The 12218-nt window shown below is 39.8% G+C and overlaps 1 protein-coding gene across 1 annotated transcript in view; it reads left to right on the forward strand.

The window, feature by feature from the left end:
* The window catches only part of cacna2d3a (calcium channel, voltage-dependent, alpha 2/delta subunit 3a), a 1018794-nt gene that overhangs the window by 884824 nt on the left and 121752 nt on the right, over nucleotides 1-12218 (forward strand). Inside the window, exons 29-31 of the mRNA XM_041191614.1 lie at nucleotides 2496-2540; nucleotides 2906-2968; nucleotides 11675-11745. Coding sequence (XP_041047548.1) covers nucleotides 2496-2540; nucleotides 2906-2968; nucleotides 11675-11745 — 179 coding nt within the window. The remainder of the gene's footprint in view (nucleotides 1-2495; nucleotides 2541-2905; nucleotides 2969-11674; nucleotides 11746-12218) is intronic.

Below are 12218 nucleotides of genomic sequence, written 5' to 3' on the forward strand. Positions count from 1 at the left end.
CAATTCTGGGTTGATTCTGCTCTTAGGCTGTAACTTTCCAGCCCCCCTCCCCCCACCTCCCCGGCCCCCTGCACCAGGCTATCCCGCGGCAGTGCTGGTGAACCATTGAGATCTCCGTTCACATGGGCAGGACCGGAAGATCTTGCTGGCGTGAGGGGCTAGAAAATTCCAGCCTTAATCTTTCATACCTTGATTTTTAAAGTTGTTTCCAAAGTGAACGCCGAATGCTCAGCCAATGAAGAAAGTGAATAAAAGTTGAAACATGTATCTTAAACAAAGTTTAAAAATGGATTTGGCAAATAGAAAGCGAAGTTAAATTTTTAGAACAGAATAGGAAAGTGAGAGAGGCTGGGAATGGAGAGAATGGATGGAAAAGAGAGATACTAGTTAAATAATTTTTCATGGTTATTTTCTAGCTTATAATTCTTTGAATACTGCTTGTCTAATGGTTGAGAGAGTTTACCCAGTGAGTAGCAAAGGTGTGCAGAACAGGGAGTTCCCACATTCAACTCCACATCTTTGCTGATGAAGCTGATCTCAGCTAGGGCAGTGGTGGAGCTTACACAGTTGGATGCAGCCTGGATTTCCCTTCAGATTTATATACAGTGGCCCTATCACTGCCCCACTCTTGATCAAAGTGAACATCTGTGGAAATCAAGGCAGGATCAAGCTTTAAGGTAGGATATCTTGCTGACAGTCTCTGTTGAAGCTCAAACATAAATAATGCTGACTTGGACTAGAGACTCTCTGGTTACCTAGCAAGAGAGGAAGGAAAAAACTAGTAAGAAAAGAGGGAATAAAATATATGTCTATATGATTGTAATAAAGCTGTTCCTGACATTTGAGTAGCTTTACTACTGAAATTTTAGTCTTTCTTCAGCATGAAAATGCATGAACCGGAGCGTTACAGACAATCTGGTCCAATTTTTGCCCTGGACTTGTAGCAGTCTACAACTTATATGTGGCATTATTTTTAATGGAATACATAAAGCTGTTAGTAAAAGTGTTAGTATAACAGTTTGTGCCAATGTCTTATTGGAATTGTTATAGGGAATGATGTTATAAGTCAATGCATCCTGATGGGATAAAATATGCAGCATGGATCCTCATTGTTTTTTGTTACATCATTGAAGGATGGAGACCTTGCATTTGTGATGCACTTTAACAACCTCTGTGGCAGCTCAACATCCTTCACAAATAGCGAATTGGTTTGAAGTGGGAAATATTTCAATGGGCCGAAGGGCCTCTTCTGCATTGTGAGATTCTGTGATTCATTATGGCTGCTTTTGTACCATGGTAAAATGCATGCAAGTGACATTTGATCCCAATGCACAGGTCTTGTGCAATTGAATGCAAACTAAAATGAAGCTTGCTGTGATTTACTGAGGCTGACAGCTAGGAAGAACTAGAGTTAATGGTCTTCTTAGTCATTTGGCCTTAATGAATTATAGCAAGTTTAATTTTAAGGTGGAGCCAGTTATAACAGACCCACTCTCAAAGTGATGGTATCTGGTCTCAACACAACAGAAAAATAGCTCAGTTCTGAGGAAGGGTCTTCAATTTGAAATATTGGGCTGGATATTATGTGGTGCCAATCCCACCCCTGACTAACAAATCTAGTGGGGGGGTGGCAGGGAGCTGCCCACGATCCCAAAGGCTGCTCCGCAGCAATTTGATGCTAGGATTAGGATTAATTGTTTTAAGGTTAGACCTCCACTCCTACCTCAGGAGAAAATCCTGTCTCAAATGGCTGGCAGCTCTGTAGTCCAGCAGTGCCAGCCAGGAGTGGTGGCCACTGCTGGAAGTACAGACAGTCCCACTACACCAAGGAGCCCAGGTAAGTCGAGGGTCAGGGTATCAGCAAGGGGGTGTGGCGGGGGGACTGGAGCACTGAGTTCAAGAGGCTGGGGGGAGAGGTGAGGATTAAAGGGAGGGATGACCTTGAAGGGGTGAGGTTACTCAAATGGGCCCAGAGGACCACAAACAATGTCCCCACTCCCCTCCTCTCCCCCCACCCCCTTGCCCGACATCAGTCTACGCAGCTAAAGCTACTGGGCTTGCCGGGGTAGAATGAGGCCCTTAATTGACCATGAATTGGTCAGGGGTGGGGTGGAGAGCAGGTAAGCACCTTCTGTATTTTACGTGCCGCCCCTCCACCTTCAAACCCGGCGACAGGGGAGCACAAAATATAGCCCATTCACTCTCTTTCTCTCCCCACAGATGCTACAAGACCTGCTGATTATTTCCAGCATTTTCTGTTTTTACAAAAGTAGCTTATGTATATTACAAAATTGAAGCTCTCGTGCTCCTGGCAACCAACTCATAGCATGAATTTTAAAAAAGCCAAGTTCATATGGGATTTTGCCAACATTTTAGTTATTGCAATAACTTAATGCATTACATCATTAAATAATATATAAGATTTGACACAATTTGTGGAGCACTTTGTATATGATCTTTGTTCTTGATGCTTACAGTATTACCATTTGTTACAGTGTGCTTCCCTCGATGGAAAATGCACAATAAGCTGCGATGATGAGGTAAGTATATTTGTTAGTTTTGCTAACCTATACTTAAAATATATGGGCATGAAAATCGTATTGTATGTCACCCATTTTGCAGGCATATAGCTCAGCAGTACTGTCCTAATGAGGCCAGCGGACCAGTTGTCCTGCTACTGGCTTTATTAGATCTTTACAGCAAGCATTTCACCTGGATCTTCTCAGGCGCGATCCAATTTCTAGGCCATGGAGTTTCACCGCTTTTTGCAAATTACATTGTATATGTGTTATCCTAGAAAGTATCATATTTTAATCATATTTATAAATTACATTTTAAACTGTTGATACATAGATGCCTCTTTGCAACAATACGTTATAACTGTTTGAATATTTTATATTCCCAGATAATAAATTGTTACCTCATAGATAACAATGGATTTATTTTGGTATCTGAAAATTATGATGAGGTAAGACTTCACGACAATCTACACTAAGTAAAACTTTGATTAACCAATTTCATGAATATTTCTGCATCCATCTGTTACATGGCATTTGAAATTAAATTAACTGGGAGCAGGTGTCTGGCAGGTGAGGGGCTGGGCAAATCCCAAACTCGCCCAACGTCATTAGTTTGAGGATAGGCTATTTTAAATCTAGGATTTTGTTTGTATCTCACCAGCCAACTGCTCACCCAGAGTGGGCAGAGGGAGGCAGCAGGTTGGCTTTGAGCAGCTCAAAATCATGCAGCATGGGTGCAGGCACCCTTCTCAGTAACCTGTTAAAATGTCATTCGGGTCCTACATATGATCCAATTTGCATGCTACTGAGGCTGCAGCCTGAGTTGGGCAGACATCTTGGCCACCCAAAAGAAGGCCCAGGTAAGATGGCGGTGGTCGTGAATTAAATGACTTTGCCTGCACTGCCGTCCCATTCCCGCCAAGCAGGTTGGGCTCAATCGCTCCTATTTATGTTTATGCAACAGTTAAAAACACTTACATTGAGGGACTTTACAGATGAAGTTTACCAAGCTGTTCATAAAATACAGCAGTAAATAAATCACTCTTTTCTTTAAAAAAGTGTACCATATTAATCATCAAGTGCTATCAGAATAAAGAGTATAATCTTCTTTATGATTTCAATGATGTTAAGGTGGTTCAAAACGAGTTGCTTTATATTCAAATTCAAGTTTGTTACAAAATCAAAGTAGCAAAAACCAAAATGTTTATTTGCATTTGACAGCACTAGATGACTCAGAATAAACTCAGAGTATGCTGAGATTTGCAAATCAGCAAATGTTGGCTATTTCCTTTTTGCGGTTAAAATTGTGGTTTTAATCTATTGTGATTTCTTATGTAATTATAATATAAAGTTGAACTTTCTGTGTACAGACATCTTTCTGAGTGAGGTAACAGAGTATGACAGTTGTTCAGATGTTTCCAATACAAAATTATTAAACAATGTATGCAGTTCACATTCCTAATTAAAATATTTCCAAATGTCTTGTCATTTCATATCTAAGTTGTTAAAGTAATGACATTGGTTTAGGCAAGATTCATCTAGTGCTGTATTAACCCTATAATACCATCCACTAATTGTGTTTTTATCTAAGTTTATGACATGAAGCTGATTGAACAGCGAATGAGCGATGAGGGATTTGTGATATCTGCCATATCATATAATTCACCAGGGCACATTCTACTTACACTTAGTTTTTGGAGTAAAAGTGGATTAAACAAAATATTTGCCATAGAATAAAAGCAGTTGTCCAGTCATGCCTGGCCACACAAATACAGCCTGGGCCTCTGCCACTCCAGCTCCCCCCATTTCCACCACCCTGCCCATTCTCACTCAATCAGTTCTCCCTCACCAATCTACTTTCCTCCGTTTAGAAGTCAATTAGGAGGCTGGTATTGCAGCAGCCTGAAGCTAGCTGGCTGGGTGGGATATTCAGCCCACCAGCCCGATGCAAATGAAGCCTGATTCTCAAAATGGACTAGATACCACCAGTGGGATTATCAGGTGGCCAGTTGTGCACTCCTTCCAGATTGGGAGAAAATCCACCCCATTATTTCAAATGCACAATTGGTTCCTCGATTCCTTCCAGTATTGTTTTCTCCATGTGCAGGGCCCACTCAATCTGCTCTTATTCCCTTTATAAGCCCAATCTTGCTGCGTTCTCCATCCACATTTGACTCCCCAGCTGCCCCACCCTATTTGCTAATCTGCCCTTAACCCTGTGCCACTTGGCTTCACCACTGACTTTTTTTTAAAATGCTCATAATGCTTATTGTTTTGATAAGGAACATATAGTGCCTTTCAAAACATCACAAGTCAGTTTGCAGCCAAAAATTACTTTTTAAATCAAGGTTACTGTTGCTATATAGGAACTGCAGCACACAAGCTGTGCACAGTAAGACTCTATATGCAGTAATGGGACAATGACTACATCATCTGCTTTAATGGTGTTGGTTAAGGAATAAACATTTGCCAGAATACAGTGTGTACTACCTAGCCATCAAGGAATCATTTGGCTTCCCATAATCGATCATGGCCTTTCTCTTCCCCAACTCCCAATTTCTAGCCAGCCCTCCTTCAAGTCCGAATGCTTTCACCCCACAACCCCCACCACCGCCCCACCACCCCCAACCACAGACATCAAGTAGGCTGTCAATTTTGATCATTTGCCAGGCAAGAAAACGGGTACAGAAAACGATAATGATGTCCCTGCCATTAAGTTCGGCAGAACATCCACCTTCCTGGCATTGCTGGATTGTTTGGGCATTTCAGTTTCCCTCACTCACTGAAACAGCCTCAAGTGAAAGGTGAATTGAGGACTTTAAAAGTAAACATTAGAAAGAAATTTAGAATGGAAACCATAGTGCATAATTTGTAATATTTTGTTTGATATTTCAAAATTATGTTAAATACTTTTCTCAGTGGATGATCAACTAGTCTCTAAAATGTCTGAGGTGATACCGCATGTAGATGTAGTGTTAAGAACTGTAAAATGTAAGATGGCAAAACAAAGCATGTTAAAGAATAGATTTAATTGCACACAGGATTTGTTTACGCATGAAAATGCAAAACTTTTAAACCAACTGTTGAAACCTTTTTTTAATTCAATCCTCCTGTTGTTATTTTATATATGGAAGCGCTCCTAAAAATAGAAGAATAATTTTTTAAATAAACAGTTACGTTAAATACAGAAAGGTCAAAATATTTGACATTGTTAAATAGTTAAACATTTCTTCAACACCCACCTCCCCCCAACCCTCTCCATTAACAACTCCAAATAGAATTCAAAACAGAAAGGGGAGTCTTACCATTCATAAATCGAAGGCCAAGTTTCCGGTTGAATACAAAGGAGACAAAATTAGTATTTTTCCTTCTATGTTAGAAGGGGAGAAGTTGATCTTTATGCAAATATCTCTTATGAAGAGCAAATCCATCTGTTACCAATTTCCAACAAACATTGTGCCTTGATTTGGAGATTGTATAATCAGATTTCCTAATGAAACACTATCCTGTAAACAGGTTTCATATTTAATGAAGAAGAGAGCACTTCAAATAAAACTAAAGCAGTCTTTGTTTGTATATCATTATTCATTGGATTTCTAGGCTAATTTTCACCATTGTGTGTTTGTTTTATAATGATGCAGAAACATATTCAATATAAATTGTATTGATTATAATCATGTTATTGTATTTTAATCAAATTACAATGTATTAAAGACTATTCTGAATAGCTCAGGTTCAGTCATGTAGTTCACAGGACTGAATGGCTGAATTAAGTTTAATTATTGGCACAATGTGGAGCAAACCCAACATTATGACTAAGCAATCTGATCAATGTCTCAGCTCATCAAAGAATTTAGTTTCCACTTGACCATGTGTATAATTCCATCCTCAGAGAATGGAAATTGTTAAGGGGAATGCCGAAACTCGTTGAATTTGTTTTGGTCTTAATCTTTTACATTCAACAAAAATATGGATTAAAATCATTAAGTACCCAATGTGCTTTAAACTCACAAAAAAGTACCTTTTCCCTTTTGCAGGGTATATGGGAGGGAGAAATTAAAACAAAATGCATGTAAGACATTTTTGTTATTATGTGTTTATAAACAAGTGAAAAAGCTATGCCAAGTACTTACTTAAGTCAAAACACCACTGCCTTAAGTTATAAAAAGTGGTGGGGGGTGGGTATGGGTGGCAGGGAGGATCTTAATTTCATTTTTGCTCCCAGAGAAAACTGGCCAGTACAAGAGTTAAAAATAAAGTGTTAGGCCTACTGCTGTTTCTCCGTCCTATCTCCATTTTCCTGCTGCTGGTTTAATAGGCAACTGAAGTGCTATTCAGCTCAGCTGGAAGCCTCATGAATCCAGGGTCTTACTACTAAAGATAGGACCCCAAAGCTATTTGTACACCCATGAGGAAAGCATCTGTCATGGACTCAGTAGAAACTGTCAGCCAATAAGCAGAGGCCCTCAAAGGTCTATCAGCAATTAAGAAATGGTTGAGATTCCTAAGAAGCCGTTTTAACCCTAAATCTTGGATTTCCCAGCCAGTAACTGTCGAGCTGCAAGCAGCTCACCAGGAGCACCGAGGTGAGTGTACTGTGGGAAAAGCTACTTCAGTGAAATTGACAAATTGAGAAGACTTTGATCTGTTGCACTGAAGATCTTCAGCCATGGTCATTGTGAGGCTTCTGTTCAAAGCACTTCTTCTCTCAGAAAGCACTATCACTGCTTGACAGATGATTGCCAGCTTATTGGAAAACACTTCACCTGTCCAGCACTTCAGCCACCTTCAGCTGCACTTCCCGGTTGTCAGCCTTCACCACAGTATGGGAGCAGCTTATACAGATCCACCTTCCACCTCTGCTGAAAGGGAAGAGCAGAGGTCATAACACTGCCAACAGCTCCAGCCACAGCAGGAGCAGCACTCTTCATTTGCATGTCCCTCCAAAGGGCAGAGGCGATGGAGACCAAGATCCAGCTGGAAGGAGGCAAGACCCCCAACACAGGAATTACAGGCAGTGGATCATCTCTCTCACCATGGCTGAGCACCCAGGGCTTTAGGAAGTGCAGGATCTCATGGCAGGTCGTGCTGACATCTGCAGCCTCCTGGAACAAGATCACATTCCCAGTGGAGCAGGTGTGCACGAATTGCCAACTGCCTCATCTATGGAAAGTCTCCTCCCATGGATCTCTGCTTCTCATCAAGTTGTGTGCTCCCGTCTGCAAGGAGAGAAAGCAGAGAGGTGTGTGAGTAGTCATAATGGCTTGTGTGGAGAGGATGAAAGGACATCATTTGTGAAGGCTGACTGTGAGGCAAGGTGCAAGAAGACAATAGGCTGAGGGTGAGTGTGAGTGTTGGCTGCTCAGATGGGGATATGAGCAGATATAGGAGTGAGTTGAGCTGCAAGGTGTGTTGACCTGAAAAATGCTCTGTAAGAGATTGCTGGAGAAGTCAATGTGTGGGGCTTAGCATCTGAAACTGTTATGTGCCACTGACCTGGCATGCCCTCTTGAGGTCCTGGATCCTCTTGTTGCACTGTCTCCAAGTTGGAGGGACCACACTTTTGCTGCTGACTTCTTTGGCTAATTCCATCCAATCCTGCTTGGCTGGAGAGATTGTCCTTTTCCTCCAGTCCTTGGGAGAGATAGCTCAGTGCAGTCTCTCAGATCCATTTCTTCACTGTCGCTGGGTCAAAATCCTGGAACTCCCTCCCTAACAGCACTGTGGGTGTATCTACACCACAGGGATTGCAGCGGTTCAAGAAGGCAGCTCACCACCTCCTTCTCAAGGGCAATTGGGGATGGCAATGAATGCTGAAAACAACAACAGCAACTTTTATTTATATTTTTTCTTTAATGTAAAATGGACACAGGTCTACTTGATGTATTGTCTATAGTTGGAAACCAATAGTACAATGAGAGAATGGAATACTGTTTTGGTTGATAAAGACCACACAGATGAAGGGGAACATGCAAGTCAATGCATATGCATCTATGGCACCTTGCACCCTCAGGATGCCTGCCAATCGGGCAAAATTTTGTGCTCTCTCATTCTGTTTTGCTATTTCCATGGGGGAAAGTAATGGAGCTGAAGTAGAGAGCCTCAGTAACCTCCCTGATACAGTGATAAACTGCCAACTGCAAGACATTGCTGATGCTGTCTTCTGACGCCTGAGAGGAAACTGTGGAATAAAGGTTAAGGGCCATGGTGAATTTGACAACCACAGGCCATGTTGTCCATGTCCTAGTGGGAAGTTTGCGTTGTGTCTACAGCAGATGGCATAGCTGGGTGACAGCCTTCTACATGAGGCAAAGCAAAGGCACTAAATACACTGTTCCTCAGGAAAGCTGATGTAAGAGAAGTGCTCCCTGAACATTAGCTGTGTGTATGGCCTCCTGCGATATGCCTTCCTCTTCATTCTCCTTGTCTCAGATGCTTCTGCACTCTGCTGTCTTTCCTGTTGCCCCACTTCCTCCTCCAGCCCCAAAGGCAGGACCACCAGACCTGTCATGACTGCAGTCAAGCAGCTTAACGGCAATCAAAAACAGTGCAACATCAGCAAAATCTTCTTAGCAGTCAAATTCAGGTTCCAGTTCAGATAACAGATCAAAAAGTGTACGTGTCTGAAATAACAACTCAGCAACTAACCCATAAGCAATGGATGACCATTTTAAATGTTCTGAAGTATCCATACCTGTCGGTTAATAGTATGGCCGGAATCTTCCAGCGCTCCCCGCAGCAAGGCCGGCCAGCCGTTGAAATCTCCATTCACATTGGCGGGAACAGAAGATCCCACCAGCGTGAGGGGCTGGAAAATTCTGGCCTACGAGTTGCTGGGCAAGTTTATAACCTAGTGAGTTGGGCACTGGGGAAGCCCAATATCACAAAATAGCCCTCCATCCAGTGTGGGAGCCTAATTGTGAATATTTTAGTCATTATTTTAAATCATTCTGATGGACTTGTTGGACCAAGCCCGAGCCAATATTGGAGGAGGGTAGCACACTTCCCGCTTGTAAAGTATGCATGCTTCCACCCAGTCATATTGGATGCTTCTGTGCCCAGTTAGATCATCAAGTACGGGCGCAGGGTAATTGAATTTGTAGGTCACAGTAGCAGTTGACATTTGCCATGACTTTTACTTTGTAAATATTTTCTTCTAGTTTCAAGTTTAACTGATGTAACTTCCTTTAAGATGACAATCAATTTCCTGTCTGCAAATAAAATTTTCTTTTAAGATGGAGACGGGGTAATATTTTCCATTTCTGCAGTATTTTTAGACTTGTCACAAGCAGATTAAATTTACTGTAAGCTTTTGGCATTTACCTTTAAATATAATTTACAAGTAATTGCAATAGTCTGTCCTTTTAGGCAGACGACACTTTGTTTGGTAGATCTAATTCCATCTGGGTATCTTATGCTGCAGGAATTCTGAAAAATTACTATCCATCCAGAAAACTAGCCAAATGAAATGCTTTCAGTAACCATCCTACTCTGGAATTTTAATCCTTCTGAGAGTTACCAATGTGCACTCATCTTAAACTCATTACTGAAACCACTGTAGCACAAATAAAATTTCAGTAATCAAAATAGATTTTTAGACTCAGGCTTCAAGGGAGAATTTGGACCTGTAACGAATAGGGAAATGTTTCCATTTTTTTAACAAATATCATCTTTTGCTGAAATTACCATATAAATAATGTATTTGAAATTGCAAGATGTTAGCTTTAGAATAAACATTCAAATTCACCTTTTGTGTTTTTGTTTTGCATGTTCAAGTTGAAACAATAAGATAATGGAATAACAGTGTGGTATAAGAGTTGAACTTTATTTCAGATCATAATTTATCAAAAGCATTAGGGAAATTTGAGGATAATATTTTCAGTAAATGCATGTACTTTTTAATATTTGAAGCTGATGTTAGTTTGAAATACACTGTTTTGAGATTTTCAGACAAACAAACATGCACTGTATTTGTATCAAAGCAACCTTTCTGACCAGCTATTAAGGGGCACAGCATTAAATTAACTTGTTAATATCATTGCAAAAATTGTCAATCCGTGCAATAAATTTTCAGAATTCCTGATGACTCTGACAATCTCCCCCAATAACAGAAATACTGCCTATTCTCAACATTCACAGTTTTGACAGAGATTATGGTTCATCATTTGCTTTTATATAAAACTAACGGTGTAATTATTCGACAGTTATTCTAATACCTTAGATTTAAAAAGTTGCAGGCCAAGAAGTTATTTTTAGTTTAGCTCAATTTACCAATTTTATCTTTGCTAATACTGTAAATTCTGTAAAGATCCCTCTTCTTGTTCTATAGATGAAGAATATTAATTCTGTTAGTAATTATTAACTTGAGGTTAACTTCGAGAAAACCTAACTCAACGATATTTGAAATCTAAATAAAGTGATGTATAAAATACCATGACCAAGATCAAACATTGTTATATATTAACATGCATTTCATTTAATGTTTTTCTACTGTGAATTTCCTAAGTGGGTACTGCAGGCAGACCCCCAAAATAAATGTTGCTTTGTCCTCTAATAAAGAGTACAGATGCTTCTGGCTTTTGCAGTAATTCAAGATTTAATCTGATTATAATCACACTTTACATTTCAAGTACAGTAGTGGTCACTTCCAACATTGTATTTTCGATTCATATTTGACATTTGTAGTTCAATTCCTTCTCTAAACACTGGAAAGCACATTTTATAAAAATTATTATTTCCTTTGACAGATTGCTGTATGAACCTTTCATTCTATGTAATACTAACATAGCTCATTCATAATATAATAAATGATTGGCAGATAGCATTTCAAAAGTTATTATTCAGGTTGCTTCACATACTTCTATGAATTTTATTTAGTCTCTTTTAAAAATGATCTGTTATATAATTCACCTGTTTGTTGTATAAGTTCCCTGATCTGCCCTTTCATGTAGAGTATTATTATTATTATAACTTATCTTGACTGCTGAGCCTTCTGTGATTTCTGAATACTAATGAACACTCCAAAACCTATCTTTGTAACTGTCACATTAGAACATGTCAAACACTGGTCTTTGTTGCTTTCAATTTTATTCTCTACAGCTCCATAGTGGTCTAAGCTCCTCTGAGATAGTTTATTGCTTTTCTCTTTCTCCTAGACTGGAACTTTTTTTGGTGAAGTGGAAGGAGCTGTTATGAATAAACTATTAATGATGGGCTCATTTAAACGGTAAGACTAATCTACAATGACAAAGGAATCACACAAATGCATGCAAATTTAAATCACTGAAAACGTTTTCTAAAAAAAAGCCAATCAATGCAAATTTTTTTAATAGTTTAAAATACACAGCAAAAAATTGCATGAAATTATCAAGATCATATCATTAATGCTTCCCATGTACAGGAATTTAATTTTTTGACCTTTAACAAGAGAACTATAACAATAAATCCCTGTTTTTAACTCAGCTCACCTAGTGTGAACAAGGCGGCTGGGTAATTAAAATGATAGTCATGGAGCACAATCCCCATTCAATTGCCATTTTAAGTCAGCAAAAAGTAATCAGTCGGAGGGCAGTCGGCACAGGTAGTTGGAGAAACTTTTGGTATTCAAAAGTCATGACCTGATGATGTGATCGATATTGCAACACGCCTTTAAAAATTGTGAGGCACGCATGGCACCATGCATGGCACAAAACCTTGCAG

This window comes from Carcharodon carcharias, chromosome 7 (genome assembly GCF_017639515.1).
Source record: "Carcharodon carcharias isolate sCarCar2 chromosome 7, sCarCar2.pri, whole genome shotgun sequence".
Lineage (NCBI taxonomy): Eukaryota > Metazoa > Chordata > Chondrichthyes > Lamniformes > Lamnidae > Carcharodon > Carcharodon carcharias.